This window comes from Mesocricetus auratus, unplaced genomic scaffold (assembly GCF_017639785.1).
Source record: "Mesocricetus auratus isolate SY011 unplaced genomic scaffold, BCM_Maur_2.0 Super-Scaffold_100004, whole genome shotgun sequence".
Taxonomy (NCBI): domain Eukaryota; kingdom Metazoa; phylum Chordata; class Mammalia; order Rodentia; family Cricetidae; genus Mesocricetus; species Mesocricetus auratus.
Window position 1 is genome coordinate 21,379,383 of NW_024429189.1, and position 24,526 is coordinate 21,403,908.

Here is a 24,526-nt window from a genome sequence, read left to right on the forward strand (position 1 = left end):
GCATTTACTCCTGGCACTCGGGAGGCAGAAACAGGAGGATCTCTGTGAGCCGAAGGCCAGCCTGGTCTACAGAGCTATTTCCAGGACAGGCTCCAAAGCTACACAGAGAAACCCTGTTTCAAAAACCCAAAGAAAAAGAAATAGCGGACCATAGTCAGAGGGCCCAAAGTGACTACTATCCCAGTCTATTTGGTTTTGTTGTTGTTTTACATGCTTTATAGTGTTTTCTAAAATCTCTAGCAAGACTTCTTTTTTCTGAAAGACTCTGTCCTACTCAAATGAGTATCTGTGTGGGGCTACTGATTGGACCTCGGATCATACATGCTAGGCCAGCACTGTGCCACTGGGTTTAAATTTTTTTTCTCTCTGGTGATAGGCATAAGAACAGGTTGAGTGGGTAGGTGCATAGACACCTCTGTTGAATGGGTTGGTGCATGTGCCTCTTGGAAGGAGAAGTTTTGTAGTTTAAGTGTGCTGAGTTTACAACCCTTTTTGCCATCCAGCCTCTCTGGCCCTTATCTCTTGTTATGTAGTGGTCTTATGAGGTTTAGGAATAGATCCGGAGGCAAGCTCAGATAGTCATCCATTAATGACTTTCTAGACAGTTCAGGATGCCAGGTCTCCTCCCAGGACCAGAAATATGACTCAGGTTCTATTCTTCTGACCAGTAACAAAGCATTCCAGCCTATTGCCTGGTGGGCTGTCGTCTATGAGCAGGGAAAGGGAGTGAGGATGGGGGGGTTCAACTCTAAAGTCCTCCAAGCCTGCTAATGTCTACTTAAAATACTCCTTGTTACAGTAGGGTATTCCAAGGCTACCTGAATGTCCTAAAACTCTCTGAAATTGGACTCTTTTTTTTTTTTCTCAAAGCTGGGGGGCGGGAAGGGGGGGAGGTGGAGCGTGAATGCTCTTCCTTACTGGATTTGTCAACCTACATCCACTTTTGTTTTAAATTTTCTACACAGACTTACTTGGCAACGTTTAGGGAAAAGTATGCAATGTTATCACGATCAAGTTAAAGATTAATGTTAAATCACAACCCCCAAAATTAACAATGCAAACAAGGACCTTCAGGAGTTCTCAGCGAATTCCTGCTGGAGTTTGGTTTTCTTTAATGGCTTCTGAATCTGCACCAAATGACACAAATTTCCTAACAGAAAAGTGTTTGGTGACTGGCACAATAAACAAACTTGCTTCTGAGAAAGTGAATTTAAAAACGTGGGTGCTCATCCCGCGCCCTCCTCTCTGGTTGCCAATGCAAATGAGTCAGAGGGCTTCTTGCTTCAGACACTGAACTAATTGTGTAACTAACTCTGCAACGGAAAGTGCCATTGGAGAGTACATGCTGACCTCACAGCCGAAAAAAACTATTTAAAAGATGTGGAAACCAGATGTTTCAGCTGCATTCCAGCCGCTGCTCTGAGAATTTCTCGTGGGTAACCCCGACACTGTAAACGGCTCTGCAACTGAAGATATGTTCGTCCTCATTTGCTTATGCGTTTTGCTGTGGGAAGAGGTTCACGGATGGGGATACAAGAATGGAATCTTTCATAACTCCATATGGCTTGGTAAGAAACTTCACTCGCGAACTTCTTGTTGGGAATGTTGGATCCTTTGACATCACAGAGGACTGAATCGAAGGAGTAAAATTTTCTAGCATGTTCAAGGCTGATGTTTTCACAGAAAAATTCTTTAAAAAGAGAGATACTGACTGACATGCCATTAAACAAAGGAAGGTTGGTTTTTAAACTTAAGGCCATCCTTTTACACAATGTATTGTTCAACCAAAAACAGCCCCATTGTGTCATTGTGAAAATATATTTTAAGATTTTCTAAGCAGACATGGTAGCTCACTAGTGAGTATTTCTTTATAAATTAAAATGGCCAGTATAATAGGATTTGGTTTTATATTATTATTATTATTCCAACTGCATTTACAGTAATGAGTTCAGGTAAGATGGGAGATGCAGAAGTTCTACAGCAGTTCTAAACTCCATGTACTCTGAGCTGTAGAGTACATCTTAATTTTTCTAACCATCTTTCAACTATTTTAACAAAACTAGAATGTAATGCAGGAAAGAAAAATTTTAAATGCTTTGTTTCTTTTTGTCATGTAAGTGCTTTCCTAGGCCTTTGGTTAAATGAGGAAAGTTATTTTTGTTGTCTTGTTAAATGTAAGGGATGACTTAGGCTAAACTCTAAAGATGAACAATAGACTGATAAGTGACTATTAACACAAAGATGAATATTACCCATTGTAGCACTCAAAGCAATACTAGAATCCTTATGATTCAGTTGATGTTGCATAGAGAAATTTTTCTTTTGACTGTTTGGTATGGGATCATCTTATTCTTGCACAGAATAAAGAAATAAAGAGAAAGCAAAATTAACCTAGATCTTGGTTTCATGCTTGCTAGGCAACACATGGTTGTAGTCTCTGCTCCCCTTTCAGTGGGGTTCTCTTTGGTAGCAATTGTAACCATGAGGACTTCATTAAAAAGCTGGATCTGAACGGCACAGCCTTGCCGCCTCCTTTTTCCAGCTCGAGCCAGTAACTAGTTGCAGTGTGACCGTTTGATCAAGATGGGCTCTGAAATTAATGTAGTCCACACAGTCCAACTGAGGAAATTTATACACATTTGTCAGAAAGGGAGAAAACACCATAAAGCTAGGAAGAATTAGAATCATATGGAGATAGTTTAGGATGCTATCAAATTCTCCTGGGATTGAGTAATTTGAAGTCATTGTTTTTCCGCAATGAATGTGTATGCTGCAAAAATGTAAACTTGGAGAAAAAGCGGTTCTGCCCCAACAGTGGAGAGAAGCAAGCCAATCCTTTGTTAAGGGCATGGATCAGGAGTTTGAGACCCCATCAAATGCTTCGATCTGGAACAAATCAGTCAGCCCAGCACAAATTGTTTACAGTTGGTTGGGTCAATATAATATTAGTGCCTGTTTAGGAAGAAAAGAGAGTTGGATTTGAAGGGAGGGATCTGGTAGCAACTGTGAAGAACAGGACATTTGAACTCTGTGACTTCTCATTTCTTAATGGCAGCTTAACAAGAAAGGAACTGATAGACAAGAGATGTCAGTCAACATGGATCTTGAACATTGAGAGAACAATTATTTTCAGGCTGTGTAATGATTCTGGCAAAGACGGACAATTTGCATACCATGAGCTCCCAGCGGGGTGTATCAGCTGCCATTAGTCCCATTTGCTAGATGAGGAAATTAAGGCCCAGGTAGCGATGTCTACAAGCTTGCCTAACTCCTCCCAGGAGAAGCAGCTGATACCAGAGCCTACAGTCACTGTTGTCATCTGCCAATAGGAGAAAGAAAAATTCCGTTTTTTTAAAATTAAGTGACAGAGTAGGAAAATTAACAAAATATCATTTCTTTAGATACAAGAATCTTTTAAAAGTTTGAGTTTCATTGTACTAAGTTTCAACGTAATAGCTTAAAATTCTAAACCCAAAAGAATTTTAAGTAACAAATAATACTTTAAAACAATAATGGTCCTGATTTTGTATTTCCAGTATGTAGGGGGTTAAGGTAGGAAGATTGAAAGTTCCAGGGTAGCATGGGATACATAGCATCAAAACTAACTAAATAAATAAAGTAAACAAAAGCACACTCAGACTGTTGTGTTTATAATCATCCCTAGGCAGGATCAAGTGTAAGGGTGCATGCCTTTAATCCCAGCACTCAAGAGGCAGGCAGATCTCTATGAGTTTGAGACCAACTTGATCTACACAGTGAGTTTCAAGTCAGCCAGATCTAGAAAACAACATTGTTTCAAAAAACAAACAAACAAGAATCCAAAGAAATTTCATGTAGAATTGTTCCTGAGAAAGAAGTTCTGTAATCACCAAGACTCAAGAGGCTGAAGCAGGACAATAGAGATTCCAAGGAAAGCATAAGCTACATAGTGAGACCTTGTCATAAATTATTCCATTAACTTCCTTAGTTGGTCAACTATGTACATCAAGAATTCTCAGTGTGTTTGCTCAGAAAGCAGAAATGGAATAGAAATATTTAACAAGCTGAAATTATGGCACATTAAGTTTGTTGTTTCAGTTATAATAATCTTATTGCCCAGGCATGTATCATCAGTTTCCAAAACTTTTTTTTATTACCAGCAAGAAATTTTTAAATTATTTTCTAAAACTCTTTGCTAATCTCTCCCCAGAAATGTATTTCATGTTTGAAGTAAAATATTAAGGAAACCTGTTTGAGGAAGAGTTGGCATACATTAAAATAATTTGTATAATTTTTTTTCCAATTTTTGTTTTCAACAGTATTTATTATTTCATGTGCTTTGGTGTTTTGCCTGCATGTATGTCCATGTGAGGGTGCCAGATACCCTGGAACTGCAGTTACAAATGGTTGTAAGCTGCCATGTGAGTGCTGGGGATTGAACCCAGGTCCTTTGGAAGAGCAGCCAGTTCTCTTAAACACTGAGCCATCTCTCCAGCCCTAACAACAATATTCATAAGAAATTATTTAATTAAGCCATTCATCCTCTTTCTCTAACTAAAGGCATAGTGTCTAAGATAAAGATACTTAGTGTGGTGGTACATACTATAATTTTCACACTTAAATGGCTGATACAGGAGAATTACAAGTTCTAGGCCAGCCTGGCCTATATACCAAGACCCTAAGTAAAAAGCAAAAACCAACCAACTAATCAAACAAGCAAAACAGGGCTGAAGAGACAGTTCAGTGGTTAAGAGCAGTGACTGTTCTTTCAGAGAACGAGGATTCAATTGCTAAGACTCACCTGGCAGTTCAAACCATCTGTAACTACAGTCCCAAGGGATTCAATGCCCTCTTCTGGACTCCTAGGTGCACAGACGTACATGCAGAAAAAAAATACGTGTACACATAAATTTAAATTTTTTAAAAAACTGATAAATATACTTTAGTTGCCCACTCATTCATGTGTAAGTTCTTGGAGGGGAAAGGGCTTGATCTGCAACACCTAGAAAAATTCATCAAACTACATGCTTAAAAAAATAAAACTGGAAATTAATGAATGTATTGAGGCTTTCCACATGAAGGGCACAGGGTAACAGGTCATTTACAAGGCAAAAATCTCCACTGGTAATAATCTGATGTTGCGAATATCTTCTGGTCCATAAGTGTGGGCTATAAACTCAGTAGAGTGCTTGCCTAGGATGCAAAAAAAAAAAAAAAAAAAAAAGAAAAAGAAAAAGAAAACATGGTTGGATTCCCCATTACACTGTAAAACCAAGAGTTACATGTCTGTAAGAAGAGCACTCAGAGGGTAAGGTAGGAAGATTAGAACTGAAAGTCTTCTTCAACTAACTACATAGCTAGTTAGAGGTCAGCCTAGGGGACATGAGACCTTGTATCAAAATAGAAAAAAAAATGTCAAATTGACTGTTGTCTTCTCTAAGTGATGGGCCTTTGCCATATAATTTATTAGATTGGGATCTTTGGAGTCTAGGAAAACATGAAACACAGCCAGCGTATTTTCCCATCAAACTGTGGCAGAGTCCATTTTAGTTTGGGGAAGAGAAAAAATGAGTTGAATCAGGACATGTTTCTGGATGTATGTCTTGCTGTGTGCTGAGGCATCCCAGAATTCACCGGGAACATCTCCACAGTGGCTGACTCGGCAGATCAGTATACAAATATGCTCAGTAGTGATCTAGACAGCTGGGCGGTACTGCTAGCAATACTGGAGACAAACTTGTGACTATTGTCCTGGGAATCTCTTCGCATTGTTTCTATGGAGACATCACTGCAGTCCCCAAACAATTCATTGAAACAGTGACCTACTGGAGGACAGGGTGTGTGTGCCTTGCCATCTCCTAAAATATGTTGGGGACAACATGTGAACAAAGAAATCAAAAAAAGCAGAGATGTGCCATTTTTTTTCTCTGCTATGTTCAAATCTCTTTCCTGTTCAACTTGCTTGCTGAGTGTTCAATCAGATTTCCTCACTGCTTTGAAGTTCTTTACTAAATTCTCAATTATATCATCTATATCATCCCCTCAAATCAGCTTGTCTGCCTGACTTGTAAACTTCCATAGTGAAGTCATTTTCACTGGTTTATTTTGCCTTCTAAGCCTCCTTCCTTCATCTGCTTCCTTCATCTACCTTTCCAAGCGAGCCAGGCGGTGGTGGTGCACACCTTTAATCCCAGCACTCGGGAGGCTGAGGCAGGCAGATCTCTGTGAGTTTGAGACCAGCCTAGTCTACAGAGTGAGTTCCAGGACAGCCTCCAAAGCTACAGAGAAACCCTGTCTCGAAAAACCAAAAAAAAAAAAAAAAAAAAAAAAAAAGACTTAAAAGCAGGGGCTGGAGAGATGGCTCAGTGGTTAAGAACAGACTGCTCTTCTAAATGGACCTGAGTTCAATTCTCAGCACCCATACGGCAGCTCACAACTGTTTGTAACTCCAGTTCCAGGGGATCTGACACCTTCATACCAATGCACATAAAATATATCTAATTATTTTTAAAAGACTTAAAACTAAGCCAGGTGTTGGTGACATGTGCCTTTAATCCCAGCACTCGGGAGGCAGAGGCAGGTGGATCTCTGTGAGTCCAAGGCCAGCCTGGTCTACAGAGCAAGTTCCAGAACAGCCTCCAAAACAATACAGAGAAATCCTGTCTCAAAAAAACAAAAACACAAAACAAAACAAAAAAAGAATTCAAACTAAAAGAATACTAAAACTTTATTACTTGTGGTTAGTCTAGAAACATAAGGTACTAAAAAACTTTCATGATATCAGAAACAACCTAAATTCCAGTCTTTATATGTCCTCTATTCCCCCTAAAATTCCCCCTCATTCTTTTTCTCCCCGAAGCTTTCTAACAATAAAAAGTTAACTACCATGGCAGCTGACCTAGAAATTTCTTTGGCAAGAACATGTATCTGATGTAATCTTCCTACTGAGGCAAATTTCCTTTGTTCTACAAGAATGGATAATAGCGCATTGATGCCATTTTGTAAATTCACAGAACAAGCAGCAGGTGTGTACCACCGAGAAGCTCGGGCTGGCAAATACAAGCTCACCTATGCAGAAGCCAAGACTGTATGTGAATTTGAAGGTGGCCGCCTCGCCACCTACAAGCAGCTAGAAGCAGCCAGAAAAATTGGTAACTAACCTGATAACAATATTTCTTCTTATTCACCCTTGGTGGGGGGGATTCCGTCTCTCCTATAACCCTTGTTAAAACTTTTCTCTCAAGCCCTTTGGGATTGTTCTCTATGTTGCTTTCTAGGGATTCCTTCATTTTTCCTGCCCAGGGTCAGAAGCTCCTAGTAACAGCAACTCATGGGGTGGGGATGGGGGGGGAGGGGGTTGGGTAGCATCCAATGAGAACAAAGAAAACAAAAGTCATGGCAGAGATACAGGAGTTTGAGTTAGGAGCTGACATGATGCTACCCATCAGAATGAGTTTCGTGAAGAGAGAGAGCCTCTAGACATCAGGGGCTGCAGGGAGACATGACTGGGACTTGAACAGTGAGGGACCAGCAAGGAAAAATAGAACATCATGCCAGAGAGAGAGCGCAAGATAGGGGAGATGGGGAGAGAGAGAGAGAGAGAGACAGAGACAGAGACAGAGACAGAGAGACAGAGAGACAGAGACAGAGAGACAGAGAGAGAGAGAGACAGAGAGAGAGAGAGAGAGAGAGAGAGAGAGAGAGAGAGAGAGAGAGAGAGAGAGAGAGAGAGAGAGAGAGAGAGCCAGAGAGCCTTCCCTTAAAAGACCTGGAGAGAGCTTCAAGTGGGGTAGGTGAAATAAGCACCCTGGACAGCTTGACAGGGATCTCCATAGAAAAGGCCTTTGAGTCCCAGGAACAAAGAGAGGTTTCAGACTTCTGTAGATTCTCGGGGGACTCGGGTAGCTCCACTCATGTGATTTAGCCTGACTTAGTGCAAGTGACTCCTGGCAGAGCAGTGAGTCACGTCCTAGACAGGACCACAAATTTACCTTGTAGCTGTGAAGGGGAGGTGGGACAAGGCTACAGCCCAGCAAGGCTCCGCAATTCTCTGTCCCCAAGATTTCTAGGAGAGAAGGGGGGGTGGACAGAGGGTCTGCGACCTAAAAATAAGCAGTGAGCCCGGTGGTGCACGGCTTTAATCCAAGCACTAGGGAGACAGAGGCAGGGAGATCTCTGTGAGTTCGAGGCCAGCCTGGTCTACAGAGCGAGTTCCAGTATAGTCTCCAAAACAATACAGAGAAACCCTGTCTCAAAAAAAAAAAAAGAAGCATTGAAGGAAAATAAAGACCCCCCCACCTTGTTCTCATTGAAACACTGTGTATTAATGTTATTGTAATTGGAATTCACTTAAAATATCGTTCTATCTATCTTGTCATGTTTTCCTCAGCTATTGAATTATGCAAATTTCCAAATATTTACCCAGAAGGGGTCTCTGTAACCATCACCACAAGGCCATTAGAGTAGCATTCTGATGATGAGAGAAGGTAGTTAGTTAGGTTCAACAGGACTTAGTAGCTGACCTTGGTTCAAATTTTGGGAGTCTGACCCTGAGTAGTTTTTTTGTTTTGTTTTGTTTGTTTGTTTTTTGAGACAGGGTTTCTCTGTGGCTTAGGAGGCTGTTCTGGAACTACTCTTGTAGACCAGGCTGGTCTCGAACTCACAGAGATCCGCCTGCCTCTGCCTTCCCAGTGCTGGGATTAAAGGCATATGCCACCATTGCCCAGCTGACCCTGAGTAGTTTATTCTAGGCATATTTAAACACAGCACAGCTGGTGATAATTCACCCATGTGCACAACAAAGCTTAAGATGTGATGACATGGAAAAAGACTCTGTAAAGTACTTGTGATATCTTCCATAAAGATAGGTCTATAGATTGACAGGGTCACAGTAAGGGTCTGAAGAAGGATCCACTGTGGTCTCAGTCACATCGATAGCACCAAGGTCACCAGGCTATTAAGCACTTCTATTCCCAGACTTCCTGGCAGAAAGAGGGTTGTACATCTTTCTCTCTGAAGAAACAACCCTGTGTGTTTAACATTCCTGGTTCCCCTAGTGTTTATCTGAGAGCACAAGGACCTCCACATCTTCCAAAGTAGTAAAAATATTATAATTTAAGGAACGTCTCTCTTAGTTTTTTGTTTTGTTTTGTTTTCTGTTTTCAAGATAAGAGTATCACTATATAGTCCATGCTGGCCTCAAACTTGTAATCTTCCCAGTGGGATTATAGGTATGTGCCACCTTGTAAAAATACATTTGACAGGAAGAGAATGTATCTGTACTGCTGTACCACAGTATTAAAAACTGTGAGGCAGTGGTGGCACACGCCTTTAATCCCAGCACCAGAGGACCCAGGTTCAATTCCCGGCACCCATAAGGCAGCTCACAACTGTCTGCGATTCTGGATTCAGGGAATCTGACAATAAAATTAAGCTAACTAAGTTCTTTTTTAAAAAGATAGTTCTGAAGAAATAGCAACAAGAAAAATGTTTGCACATGTTTAAATGCACTTTTTTCTGGCAGGACTGAATTCAGGGCATCATGCTTGTGAAGCAAGTGCTGCACCATCTCAGACACAGATCTGTATGGAAGCAATTTTGATTCCCTTTTGGTTGAATTCACAGACGGATGGCTACAGGTTTTTAATCAAATGCACACTCAGTTTCCTCAGACAAGTGCTCAGCGATCTGAAATCAGAAGGTTCTCATACTCACCATGGAACTCAATCCTACTCTCCGCGCACTTGTTTTTGCTTTCGAATAGGCCCACTAGCTAGTAAAAGACAGAATTCCAATTTCATAGCCAAGCTTGGTGGGGCTGCATGCCTGTAATCCTATAGCACTTCATAGGTGAAGGCAGGAGTGCTAGACATTCAGGGTCAGCCTTAGCTAAATAGTTTGAGGCCAGCCTAGGGTATATGAGAGCCTGTCTTAAGAAAAAAAAAAGGTCAATGAAATGTGGTGGTGCATGATTTTAATCCCAGCACCTAGGAAGCAGAAGCAGGGGGATCTCTGTGAGTCCAAGACCAGCATGGTCTACAAAGTGAGTTCCAGGACAGCCAGGCCTGTTGCACAGAGAAATCCTGTCTCAAAAAAAATGAAGAAGAAAAAGAGGTATGATTTATTTGTATTCAAATTTTGGTTTGGTTTGGTGTTTTGCTTTGTTTGTGGCACTAAGGATTTAATTTAAGGCCCAATGCTTGGTGCTTGGTCTCACTATGTATCCTAGTCTGGCCTTGAACTGATCATTCCACTCAGTCTCCAGTGCTACAATCACAGGGGTTTTCTCATTCTATACAAAGTGGGTTTGGCCACTTTGGAAACTTACGGTAGGGAGTGGTTGCCTCCCTCTACCAGGTTGGGAACCTTTGTTGGGTGAATCCTTAAGCTTCTCTCCCTCTTTCAGGATTTCATGTCTGTGCTGCTGGATGGATGGCCAAGGGAAGAGTTGGATACCCCATAGTGAAACCCGGGCCCAACTGTGGATTTGGGAAAACTGGTATTATCGATTACGGAATCCGGCTCAACAGGAGTGAGCGATGGGATGCCTATTGCTACAACCCACATGGTTAGTTCTTCAAAACAATAATGCTGTCTTTGCAAAATGACTTGCACAAACAAGAGCAAAGCAGTTACCTACCAAGAGATTACTAGAAGGAAACAGTTTTTCTTTCTTTCTTTCTTCCTTCCTTTCTTTCTTTTTGTTTGTTTGTTTGTTTGTTTGTTTGTTTGTTTTGAGACAGTGTTTTTCTGTATTGCTTTGGAGCCTGCCCTGGAACTCACGCTGGTCTACAGACCAGGCTGGCCTTGAACTCACAGAGATCCACCTGCCTCTGCCTCCCGAGTGCTGGGATTAAAGGCATGAGCCACCAACGCCGGCCAGTTTTTCCTTCTAAAAATGAGTGAACGTGGTGATGGTGGTGATAAAATTCTACCTACCATTCATAGGTCCTTCCTTGCTGTTCAGGGCCTTGCACTAAAGGAGAGGTATTCTTTGTTCATGCTTTTAGAGAAAAGAGCCGACGCTTGTCAGACCTATTCTCCCAAACAACACGGCGAAGTGTTATTTAGTATGTTACAGAGCCTTTCTGGCATTTGCCAACACACTGCTGTGACGAAGTATTGGATCTACCTTATGTGGAACTCCATATCACAGTAGGAGAGTGATAGCAACATGCTAGGATCCTGTCACAGCACTGTTTAATGGAGCTGACCACCAGAGAATAGTCTTGTGTGTCCATGAGCAACTAATTGCACAAAATGAAGTGGATTCCAAGATGAAAGAATTTTGCTTAGAGCTGGATACTACACTCATTCAAAACAAGTACAGGCATTTACCACAGGACTTCGACCAACAAATCACTTGGGTTCCTTGGTTTGTTTGTTTGGGTATTGTTTTTGTTAACTGCTGTTGCTGTTTGGGGGGTTTTGCTTGTTTGCTTTGCTTTGGAGTTTTTTTGTCCTTGTTCCTTTAGATAGGGTCTCATTGTTTGTCCCTGGCTGTCCTGAAACTGAAGACCCAAATCAATTTAAGCTTTCAGTCCCAACCTGTGCTATACTGCTGTATATTTAGTCATTGTTAATAATCGTTGCCAGAATCAAGAATGGTGGTACATGGCTTTAATCTCAGCTGTCAAGAGGGAGGCAGAAGCAGGCAGATTTCTGGGAGTTTGGGGCCAGCCTGGACTACATAGTGAGTTCCAGGCCAGCCAAAGCTATCCTGCATCAAAAACAAAAACAAAAACAAAAAACACACAAACAAACAAGAAAGTCAAGGTATAAGAGAAATGAAGAGGTGTTAATGAAAGGGAGCTTCCAGGATCCATTGTCCTCTGATAAGGATGCCATCTTAACTGACAAATCTATAAACTGGTGTCTTTCCTCATGGCAGTTGAGTACTTCTTACTCTGGGAATATGTGCACAGAATCCTGGGACAGTTGCTCTTTCCCAATTCTCAGGATTGCTTTAGACATAGCATGTTGATTATTTATAATGCAATCTGCTTGAGGGACAGAGAACTGACTCTCTGAACTGCTTCTAGGAAAACAGCTTGTCACTGGGCAGTGGTGGTGCATGCCTTTAATCCCAGCACTCAGGAGGCAGAGGCAGGTGGATCTCTGTGAGTTCCAGGACAGCCTGGACTGCAGAACGAGTTCCAGAGCAGGCTCCAATGCTACAGAGAAATCCTGCCTCAAAAAAAAAAATTAAAGAGAGAGGGGGGGAGAAAAAGGTTTGTCAAAATACCTTGAGGATAAAAAAAAAATTTAATATCAGAAAAATTAAGCAATCTGTATCAAGATCACCAAGTCAGAGGTGATTGAAATAAGCTAGAATACTGTTATTAAGTGTGCAGAAGAAGCCAGGCAGTGGTGGCGCACACCTTTAATCCCAACACTTGGGAGGCAGAGGCAGGCGGATTTCTATGAGTTCCAGGCTCCAAAGCTACCCAGGGAAACCCTGTCTCAAATAATAAACAAACAAAAGATGGTTGTGAGCTACCATGTAGTTGTTGGGACATGAACTCAGGGCCACTGGAAAAACAGCCAGTGCTCTGAAGTTCTGAACCATCTTTCCAACCCCAAATGTTTTGGTTTCTAAGACAGAGTTTCACTGTGCAGCAAAGAGTAGCCTTGAAAATCGCCTCCCCTTTCTCTCTCAACAGGGTCTCACTGTGTATCCCTGGCTGACCTTAAACTGACTATGCAGACTGGCCTCCAATTCAGAGATTTGTCTACCTCTGATTCCAGAGTGCACCACTATTGACAATACGTATGAATGTTGTCTTCACCAATAAGAATTCTAGTCAGGCCTGGCAGCACTTGGAAGATATACTCAGGAGAATCAGAGTTCAAGGCCCCTGTTGGCTATGTAGCAAGTTCAAGGCCAGCTTGGGCTTTATGAGACCTTGTCTTTAAAAGACAAGTAGCAGTATAGTAGCAGTATTACTAGCTACTTATTGAGTATGTTCTTGCTTGACCTGTGACACTGGCTGAATCCTAGCACTCCATGTACTGACTGAGACAGGAAAATCGGGAATTTTATGCTAACCTGGGCTACAAATAGAATTTCCATGTTTTGTAATAAAAATAATATTTTTAGAAAAGTTTTCAGCTGGGCAGTGGTGGTGCATGCCTTTATTCCCAGCGCTCCGGAGGCAAAGGCAGGTAGATCTCTGTGAGTTCAAGACCAGCCTGGTCTACAAGAGCTAGTTCCAGGACAGCCTCCAAAGCCACAGAGAAACCCTGTCTTGAAAAGCCAACGTAAGAAGAAAAAAAAAAAGAGAGAGAGAAGTTTTGAAGCTAGAAAGATAACATAGCAAATAAAGTGCTTGCCTTGTAAGCATGAGGAACTGAATTCAAGCTCCAGAACTAATTTTCTGTTGTTGGTGATAACCATGGTTTTTGTTTTTGTTTTTTTGAGACAATGTCTTTCTATGTAGCCCTGACTTACCTGGAATTCCCTATGTATAACAGGCTGGCCTCAAACACACAGAGATCTGCCTTTTAGGTGCTGAGATTAAAGCCCCAGAACTCATGTTTAAAAAATAAATAGACAAACAAACAAATAAAAAACAGCCTGACATGGCTGCACACACTTGTAATCCCAGTGCTGGGGAGGCAGAGACAGGAGGATCCTGGGGCTTAATGGGCATCCAGCATAGCTTGCTTGTTGAATTCCAGGGTGATGATAGACCCTGACTCAAAAAAAAAAAAAGATAGTTCCTGAGAACAATACCTAAAATTCAAAATTATTTTCTAGTCTCACACACACACACACACACACACACACACACACACACACAAGCACACACACTCCCCATCAAATGATACCCAGAGTGATTGCCTCCACTGAAAAGGTTAGGGTTTTTTTTTTTTTTTTTTGGTTTGTTTTTCGAGATGGAGTTTCTATGTGTATCCTGACTGTCCTAGAACTCACTCTGTAGACCAGACTGGCCTTGAACTCACAGAGATCATCCTGCCTCTGCATCTGGAGTACTGGGATTAAAGGTGTGCACCACCACTCAGCTAAAGTGACTTTTATAAAAAAGATCTTGCAAACAGAATTTACAAGATCCGTTGGTATGAGTGGGTGGCTGAAGGCAACAGTCTGGCAACTACAGGATAAAATCCCCATCATCTCGATGAGACCGCTGGTAACATGAATATGTATTTGGCAAAATACACCAAAGTTTATATAAAAGGCTTGTACATTTTATGCCTTAAAAAATCGAAGCAGCCTCCAAAACAATACAGAGAAACCCTGTCTCAAAAAAAAAATTGAAGCAAGGAAAAATGTAAACAAAAATATAAATGTTTTTATTTTCACATTTAAAACTTCACAAGTGCTGGGCGGTGGTGGCGCACACCTTTAATCCCAGCACTCGGGAGGCAGAGGCAGGCAGATCTCTGTGAGTTCGAGGCCGGGCTGGACCCGACAGCATCCAAAACAATACAGAGAAACCCTGTCTCGTAAAAACCAAAAAAAAAAAAAAAAAAAAAAAAAAAACTTCACAAGTGGTCCATGTTAAAATTTTAGGAACTGGGCCTACAGGATGGCATAATATGTAAAGGATTTTGTCACCAAGCCTAATGACCTGAGTTCAACCAAGGTAGTATACACACACACACACACACACACACACACTAAATTTTTCAAGTTTAAAGAAAATTTAGAAATTACTATTAGCTATAAGCATACACAATATACCAAGGATAATATATATTTTAGTATTTTACATAAAAATATAAATAATGTCTAAGTAAACTTTCTTTTCCTATTTCAGCAAAGGAGTGTGGCGGTGTCTTTACAGATCCAAAGCGAATTTTTAAGTCTCCAGGCTTCCCAAATGAGTATGATGACAATCAGGTCTGCTATTGGCACATTCGGCTCAAGTATGGTCAGCGAATTCACCTGAGCTTTTTGGACTTTGACCTTGAACACGACCCAGGCTGCCTGGCTGACTACGTAGAAATATATGATAGCTATGATGATGTCCATGGCTTTGTAGGAAGGTGGGTAATGCTTCCCACGCTGGATCATCAGGGGACTTACAGTATATCTGACACTTAGTTGATTTTCTCTCCCTTGTTCCTATGATATTGATGATACTCAGGATTTCTACTCTCTCCAACAGAAAGTGATGCTTTTTCGTCTTCCAATTCTTCCTTTCAAATCTTCTCCACGCCCCCCTCTCTCTTTCTCTGTGTTTTTTTTTTTTTTTTTTTTTTTTTTTGAGACAGGGTTTCTCTGTGCTGTCCTGGAACTAGCTTTGTAGACCAGGCTGGCCTCAAACTCACAGAGACCCACCTGCCTCTGCCTTCCAAGTGCTGGGATTAAAGACGTGCACCAGCTCCATGGAACTCTTCTCTTCTTTATCAGGGGAGCTAGGATTGCAGGCTGGCCTTGAAGTCATTTTGTGGTTCAGACAGGCCTTGAACTACTGATCCTCCTGCCTCTACCTCCAAAGTGCTGGGATTATAGGCATGTTTATCACCTCTGGCTTCCGTATAATTTACCAACAAAGATTCTACTTAATTGACTGTACCTATACTAATTACAAAAGCAGTGAAGCTGCCTTTGACTTTTGACTTGTAAAACCTCATTGTCTAGCCAAACCGTCACATGACTAAAGACACAGGAAACGAATTTTCCATTTAAATGTTCAAGTCAGTCGCTCCCGTTCTCACTCTCATCTTGTGCACGCAGTGATTTTTCTGTTGCCCAATCTGTCCTCAAACTCACTGCATATCGGAGAATAGAATGACTTTGAACCTGGTTCTTGTGTCCCCACCTTCCAAGTATTGGGATTACAGTCATGAGACACCCTGTCTGGTTTATTAGATGCTGAGGGTGAAACCCGAGACCTTGGACATTCGAGGCAACCACTCTACCAACTGAAATACACCCCCACCCAACTTCCTTTATTTTTCAACATGGTGGGACGTAGTCTTTTTGTGTTCCCAATCCAACCTGGGCAGGTGGGAAAGTGGAGAGCTTGCTCTGTAGAGGGTCAAATGAGAGTGGTGATAATCTGATTTTCCACTGGCACAGTAGACTCAGTGTTGTCTGTGTATTCGTGAGACACTTTGGGATTTTGACCTTAAAGATGATCTAGATTTCTTGGCTAACGTTGAACTTTTGAGTGCTGAGATTACAGGCATGATCCAAAATGTTTTTTATTTGTTTGCTTTGTTTTTGTTTTTTTGTTTGTTTGTTTTGTTTTTTGTTTGTTTTTTGCTTTGTTTTGTTTTGGTTCAGTTTGGTTTTTTCAAGACAGGGTTTCTTTTTTTAAATTTTTTTGGCTTTTTGAGACAGGGTTTCTTTGTACTTCTCGGGAAGTAGTCCTAGGACTCGCTCTGTAGACCAACCTGGCCACAAACTCACAGAGATCCGCCTACCTCTGCCTCCCGTGTGCTGGGATTAAAGGCGTGTGCCACCACCGCCCGGCTGACTTACCAATTTTATACTGCACATGACAGGAATTTAGTAGAAGAACCTCAAAGAAGGGGGGCAGTTCAAAAATGGAAGGCTCAGGTGTTTTACTTTGTCGATGGTAGGAACTCTATGGAGCCCAGGCTGACCAGGAGTTCACTGTGATGGTCCAGGTCATCCCAAACTCTCAGTTCTCCTGTCAACTGGGATTGCAGGCACAATCAGTTTTTTATATTATGGAATATGTAACTTCAAAACAATTAAAAATGGAGGTTTCTTAGTGTTGTATTGTTGTTGAAGCTGTGAGGATTTTTTGGTTACCTGTACTGAGGAGGCACAAGTGTTTGGTGGTCTTTGTACTTGCGGATCCATGGCCTTGGCTGGCATTTCTGTAACAACAGCTAATTGAAGTTATTGATGAGTAGGGTGTAATTAGAGATGGGAGAGTTTAGATTAACCTGAAAACAGGAAGTAAAGCCTTATTCCTCTGAAATAGGAGGCAAAGTGGTTGATCTCGGTGTCCTCCGAAGCTTAAGGGAGCATGGTCCTGTTACAGTAGCTGTGTATGAGGAGTGAGTTTTAGGTGAGGTAAAGGGCTTGAGTGGGATAAGCGAATCCAGTGGGGAGGCCCTCAAGCTTAGCAGCTGTTGGGGTGACAAGAATTACCTTGAAGGGGCCCTGCCATTTAGGGGACAGGGACGTAGGGCGTTGGTCAGGAGGGGAGAGAAGGACCTGATCCCCAGTATTAATTGGGGATGTACAGGAGTTGGCACATGGTTGAGGTAGAAAACGATCAGTAAAGTCCCATAGGAGAGAACGGAGATGATGGAGTAAGGGTGTAAGCAGGTGGTCAGGGAGAGGTGAGGGTCCAGGCGAGAGGCCAGGTGTTAGAACTGGCCGCCCATACATCAGCTCAAAGGGTGAGATGAAAAGGGGTCGTTTGGAAAGGGCCCTGAGCCTGAGAAGGGCCAAAGGCAAGAGTTTTACCCAGTCAAGGTGAAGTTCCTGTGACATTTTAACAAGAACATTTTTTAAAGAACAGTTAGTACTCTCTACCTTCCCTGAGGATTGGGGATGATAAGGAATACGAAAATGCCAAGGAATGTTGAGAGCTTTAGCTAGGGTTTGAGAGATCTGAGAAGTGAACTCGGGACCATTGTCTGACTGAAGAGAGGCTGGAATCCCAAACCGGGGAATGATTTCCCTGAGAAGGATGTCAGAGACTGCGTGGACCCTTTTGTTAGTGGTAGGAAATGCTTCTACCCATCCTGAGAAAGTACCAACTAGTACCAAGAGATACTTAACTCGCCTGACTACAGGCATGTGGGTAAAGTCAAATTGCCAGTCAGCTCCTGGAAGAAAGCCTCTAGCCTGGTGGGTGGGAAAGGGGGAGTTACGATACCTGGAGTTAGGGTTTGACATCTGACAGGTTTTACAGGAGGCAGTGATAGTTTTTAAGAAACGTAAGTCCCCAGGAGTGGGTTGGAGGTGAGCCTTGACAAAACGAGACAGAGCCTGACTGTTGGGGTGATAGTTAATCCCAAGTAGGTGACCTGAGGAGTAGACAGTTGAACCTTAGAAGGTGAGACTCTATAACCCCTGTCAGACAAGAAATTCAGAAGAGTGGAAGTCTGAATTAGTCAGTCTGGCTAACTTCTAAGGACAGGCTGCAAAGTAAAATATCATCTACATATTGTATGAGTTTAGATTTGGAGAGAGAGAGAGAGAGCAGGTCAGAGGCTAGAGCCTGACCAAATAAATGTGGGCTGTCTCGGAACACTTAGGCCAGGCGTTGGTGGCGCATGCCTTTAATCCCAGCATTCTGGAGGCAGAGGCAGGTGGATCTCTGTAAATTCGAGAGGCTAGCCTGGTCTACAGATCGAGTTCCAGGACAGACTCCAAAGCAATACCCTGTCTGGGGGGGGGGGACACTGAGACTGTGAGACTAGGTGTTGTGTTGCACACTATAAATCTACTACTCAAGAGTCAAAGACAGATAGTTCAAACCCGGTCTGGTCTATGTAGTGAGTTCTAGGGTGTCAGGATTATGTGACCATTTCTCAGTGAGGGGGGGAGGGTGGGAGGTCCTGAGATTAACTAAAACTATACTTCTTTCCATCTTTATAAGTCCATGTTAAAAAAAAAAAAAAAGCTTAGGAGGTAGAGGAAAGTAGTCCTCTGTGAGGTAGACCAGCCCAGCCTTGTCTACATATTGAGTTCCAGCCTTGCCAGAGCTAATGAGACCCTACCTCAAAAAATTTTTTTTTATTTGAGAAAATTGAGCCACTATTGTGGGGATAAAATATTTTGTCATAAACAAGAGCCACATCAATAGTTGTGTGTTTCTTTTGTGTGTGAACTCATTTCTAAAAATTCTCTTTCAGATACTGTGGTGATGAACTTCCTGAAGACATCATTAGCACAGGTAAGTCCCAAATCACAGCAAAACATTAATTGCTTTTTCTTAGCACCATCAAAGTCATTATCTGAAATTCACTCTTTAAAACTGAGAGAACTAAGAATAGTCCCTTAGCTTGTGACAATGTCAGTTTTTATTTTTAAGATTTTAGAGCCAGGCGTTGGTGGCGCACACCTTTAATCCCAGCACTCGGGAGGCAGAGGCAGGCGGATCTCTGTGAGTTCGAGGCCAGCCTGGTCTACAAGAACTAGTTCCAGGACAGCCTCCAAAGCCACAGAGAAACCCTGTCTCAAAAAAAAAAAAACAAAAACTAAAACCAAACAAACAAACAAAAAAGATTTTGGCCAGCTCTGTGATCAAAATGGTGTGTGAGGACAGTTTTCACTGGCAGGCATCAGCTTGAATCCACAAATTCCTATGCACTGATGTTGGCATCCGCAGGGTTTTGGAGTGGTAATAAATGAGTGGGGACTGGCACTGAGCTCAGTAGTAGAGTGCTCATTTTGTACATGCAGTGGCCCTAGATTTGATTCCCAGTACAGCAAATAACAACAACAATAATAATGATAGTAGCTGGAAATAGTCATTGATAAAAGACTGAAGTGAATTGTCAAGCAGTTAAACACAGCATCCATTATAGTAAACAACTGCATCATTGTATCACATTTCTATTACAACATTCCTCACAGTGCCTGGTGATACTTTCAGCAGCCATTGCAAGAGAAGAGGGAAGTGCTGGGCTATAACAGAGATAAAAAAGGTTTCTTGATTGGCAGCCACAGGAAACTTTTAGTATGCTAATTTAGGTAGTGAATCTCAAAAGGCTAGCTATAACAGGCAATGCCTGCTAAATCACACAGGCAAACACACCCAGAGTTATTTTGTCTGCTTATGTTCTAGGAAGTAATGCCCTTTAAAAATGTCCCTTGGTTAACCCTGCATTAGTGGTGCAGCCTTTAATCCCAGCACAGGATTATCAGGAGGCAGAGACAGGCGGATCTCTGTGAGTTCGAGGCCAGCCTGGTCTACAGAGCAAGTTCCAGGACAACCCCCCAGAGCAGTACAGAGAAACCCTGTCTTGAAAAACCAAAAAGATAAAAAAAAATGTTCCTTAGTAACATAAATGGATCATAATAGGCAACACGACCCTTGAAGTTATCCAAACTGCTTTTGAAACTTTTTACTTTTTAGTGAAATCCTTTGTTTTCTCGGAAGTCTGTTTTCTTTCTTTCCCCAGCACCAGTTCTTGGCATTCTGATAGGTTCTGTTTTCTCTCCAAGTCATAAAATTATCACAATGCTTTGCACCTAAGAACAGCAGCCTCCAAAGAGGGCAGGCAGTGCTAAGTCCTTTTTAATGGCCTCCACACCCTGCATGTAGCACTCTTGTTTCCGAGGTGTCATTTTTATAAGCTGTGACGCTTTCTACTCTCTCCTTGAATGATTACTGTTTAAACCTTATTAATATGTTGCTGTTACATTCTTCTCAAGAAGGGAAACCCACTATAAACCTCTTATTTATCTTATCTCAGGGACATATTTTATGTTAACAGAAGATTTGAACAAGGCTGGCTTTCAAGCTTTACAAAGTTGGCTTTTAGAGCTTTGGGGTGTAAAAACTTCTCAAAAATAAATAAATAAATAAAACAGCAGTCCTGGGTGTGGAAGCAGAGGCAGGAGGATCACCCAGGAATTTTATAAATAATCCATTTACTTTTATTTCATTTGCATTGGTGTTTTGCCTGCATATATGTCTGTGAGAGGGTTAGAGGCAGATCTTAGAGTTAGAGGCATTTATTAACTGTTGTGTGGGTGCTGGGAATTGAACTGGGATCCTCTGAAGAGCTGTAAGTGCTCTTAACCACCGAGTCATCTCTACAGCCCTGTAGACTTGCTTTTGAATTGAATTATGGGTTGAGGATCTAAGTCAATAAAGGCTTCCTGGGCTCCCAAGGTAACCATGGCAAGTTCTCACACAGACAAGCATCAATTATATACCCATTCACGTAACAATAATAATTAATGTTTTTATTAAACCTTTCCCCTTGAAATATCCCTATATGTTATTTGGGTATTTTCTGGTCCACACATTTAGTCCACATTTTAAGTCCACTCTAAGAAGTAGGCATCTAGGTTTATTCCTTAGCTTTCTTTTTTTCTTTTGTTTTATATTAGTTGAATGATTGGTTTTATTTTATTTTTTGAGACAGAACTTTTCTCACTATATATCCCTATCTGGCCTGAAAATCAGTATGCATACCAGGCTACGCCTTGAACTCACAGACATGTGTGTCTGGTGAAGGCATGTGCTACCTACCACACCCAGCCCTAAATTTGCATCTTAATTATGTAAAGCTTATTGTTCCCCATCAGTTATAGTACATAGCCCATCCACACCTCATGAACTTGAAGTACTGTCATGTTCTTATAGTCCTGTGGATCGGTCCATAAGGAGAATGTTTTTCCCCTTGTGATGCTAGGGATCAAATCCAGAGCCTCAACATGCTAGGTAAGCACCCCATTTTAAAATTTATTATTTATTTTCATTTCATATCGAGGGGCAGAATAGTGCAGGGGCACTGAGCCCTGGAGAGTTTTCTAAAAGAGAAAAGACATTTCCCACGTGAGATTAGAGGCCCGGAGTTAAATATAAAGTCCTGCACTAGGCACTGGTGTCACAGGCCTTTAATCCCAGCACTCAGGAGACAGAGGAAGGTAAATTCCTGAGTTCTGAGGCCAGCCTGCTCTACAGAGTGAGTTCCAGGACAACCAGGAACACTGAGAATCTGTCTCAAAACCAAGTCCCTCACCAGCTCCACTGGGAATGATGACCGCAGACTGTAAACCTTGAGACTCTACATCTGGACTCTGCAGTCTCCTTCACATCTTTATGTATTCTTTTGTGAGATGATAAGTCATTGAACCGTCAGACAAATCAAACTCTTTGTTCTTATGTGTGCCTCTCCCACCCCCAGGAAACGTCATGACCTTGAAGTTTCTGAGTGATGCATCCGTCACAGCCGGAGGTTTCCAGATTAAATATGTCACAGTGGATTCTGCATCCAAATTCAACCAAACTAAAATTACAAGTACTACTGGAAATAAAAAATTCTTAGCTGGAAGATATAGCCATCTATAAACTTTTTTTTTGGTTTTTTGAGACAGAGTTTCTCTGTGACTTTGGAGGCTGTCCTGGAACTAACTCTTGTAGACCAGGCTGGTCTCGAACTATAGAGATCCATCTTCCTCTGCCTCCCTAGTGCTGGGAATAAAGGTGTGGCCACCACCACCCGGCTATCATGAACATTTTTAAAGAAATGTTAAAAACATACAGTATTTATGTTTGTAGCTTTTGGACCTCCTTTGTTCTCACTTTTGTATTTTATTATTAACATTTATTTATTATTTTTCCAAATGTGAAAGCAATATGTAAATGTAGGAAAAGTTGGAAAATACAGAAAACTTCAAATGAGTAAAAAAACATCTTATAATTCTACTCCATAGAAATAACTGGTGTTTAAGATTTTTTAGTGTTTGTCTTGTATTTGTTTTTCTACTTGTAGCATATGTGTATATATGTGATTATATGTATTTGTATTTGGGTTTTGGCATTCTGCATTATGTTGACATTACAGCTTGAGCAGTTCCTAAGATCACTGAATTTTCTATAAAATGGGACTTTGAGCATCTGTAAATATCTCCTAATACAATCGTTTCCTGCTTTATTTAAGCCAAACCTATATTAGGATTTTAGATTGTTTTCATAAATATTGCTGTAATAAATACCCCTGGACAAATATTTTGCATGTCTTTGATTTTATGGGGACATAGGCCTATATGTAGAAATATGAATCAGAAGTTAATTAAAATAAACTCTTTTTTTTAAGTTTTTATATGAGTGGTATGTGTGTGTGAGTGTGTGTGTATGTGAGTGTGTGTGTATGTGTGTGTGTGTGAGTGTGTGTGTGTGTGTGTGTGTGTCCCCGCCTGCCATGGAATCCGCGTGTTCCAGCGTGGAGAGGTGGCTCAGAAGCTAAAGGCACATACTCCTCTTGAAGAGGACCCAAGTTCGGTAACTCCAGTTCCAGGGTATCCAGCGCTTCTATAGGTACCCGCACTTATGTGCATATATCCATATGTAGACACATACATTATTTAAAACAATAAATATTTTAAAAAGTGATTAGGGCCGGGCGTTGGTGGCACACGCCTTTAATCCCAGCACTCGGGAGGCAGAGGCTGGTGAATCCCTGTGAGTTCAAGACCAGCCTGGTCTACCGAGCGAGTTCCAGGACAGGCTCCAAAACAATACAGAGAAACCCTGCCTCGAAAAATCAAATAATAATAATAATAATATTAAGTCATTAAAAGTAACAAATAAATGATCACAGCTTGGGGGAGAAAGAAAATTATTAAATTCATTAATGAATATATGGAACTGGAAAAAAAATCACTGCAAGTGAAGTAACCCAAACCCAGAAAGACAGATTCCATGCAGTCTCTCTTGTATGTGAGTATTAGCTTTATATCTTTGGATACTTGTATTTAAATTGACATACCCATAGAAGGCAGTACATGAGTAAAGAGTCATGAGCAGTGGCAAGGGGTCTTCAAGGGAAGGGTACAGAATGTTGGTAACATAAAGGGGAATGGAATGCGGGTGGTACCATGGGCAGTGGCAGGGACTTGAATTTGAGAGAAGAGGTATAGGATGTTGGTGGCATAAAGGGATATGGAATGCCAGTAGTATCAAAGGGGGAAAGGAGAATAATGGCATAGGGAGGGTTAAATACAGTGGGGAATGGGAGGGCAGGGTAGAAGGATTATGGGAGAGAATAATTAACACGAGAGGCATAGATTATAAACTAGTTATGTACGTGGGCCTCAGCAAGAGAAGTTAATCAAAAGCCTACAAAACAAGTAAAACAAGTTGGGAGAGAGTGGAAGAAAGAGACCACGATTCACGAGTACTTCCGTGATCAGAAGCAACCCACGGTCAGCACTCCAATTGGGCAGAAAAGGCTCACAAAGAGTGTGCTGGCCACTTACTGGCTCCGCTGCAGGTCACTTGAAGTGACCAATCCCAGTTACTTCAGTCTGTACTCCTTTTCCATCACAAGTCCCATAGAAGTCTTTCTGGGTCTTTTATTTCAACTCCCTCTCTGCAGAAGCGTACATCCCCTCCCCCATTTTCTTTAACCCTAGAACTGATCCCCATTTACCTTTCAACACATTTTCCTTCCTTTCCTTCCCTGCAGTGAAAGCTTCATTAGAAACAGTGACTTCCTTATGTGACTGCATCCACACACCGTCTCCATAAACCTGACATACAAAGGGTCAATGAAATGAAGCAAAGAATTGGCATTATTCCGTGCCCAAAATCAAGTATAATTAGCTTAAAATAAGCACAATATGACGATGAGAGTTTGGGTTATTATAAGCAATCACAATCTATATTCCAAGCTGGGTGGTGGTGGCACACGCCTTTAATTCTAGCACTCAGGAGTCAGAAGCAGGTGGATCTCTGTGAGTTCGAGACCAGCCTGCTCTACAAAGTAAGTTCCAGGACAGCCAGGACTGTTTCACAAAGAAGCCCTGTCTTGGGACTGGCGAGATGGCCCAGTGGTTGAGAGCAATGGCAGCTCTCCCAGAGGACCTGAGTTCAATCCCCAATACCCACATGGCAGCTCACAACCG

General features: G+C 41.7%; 1 protein-coding gene across 1 annotated transcript; it reads left to right on the forward strand.

Annotated features, from left to right (window-relative positions):
- The first annotated feature begins 1,334 nt into the window (after positions 1 to 1,334).
- Positions 1,335 to 22,628, forward strand: Tnfaip6 (TNF alpha induced protein 6). The gene is made up of 6 exons (XM_040745335.1): positions 1,335 to 1,568; positions 6,993 to 7,130; positions 10,385 to 10,546; positions 14,763 to 14,991; positions 18,796 to 18,836; positions 21,805 to 22,628. The coding sequence occupies exons 1-6, from the start codon at positions 1,475 to 1,477 to the stop codon at positions 21,966 to 21,968; spliced, it is 828 nt and encodes a 275-aa protein (XP_040601269.1). The 5' UTR covers positions 1,335 to 1,474; the 3' UTR covers positions 21,969 to 22,628.
- Positions 22,629 to 24,526: the final 1,898 nt, after the last annotated feature.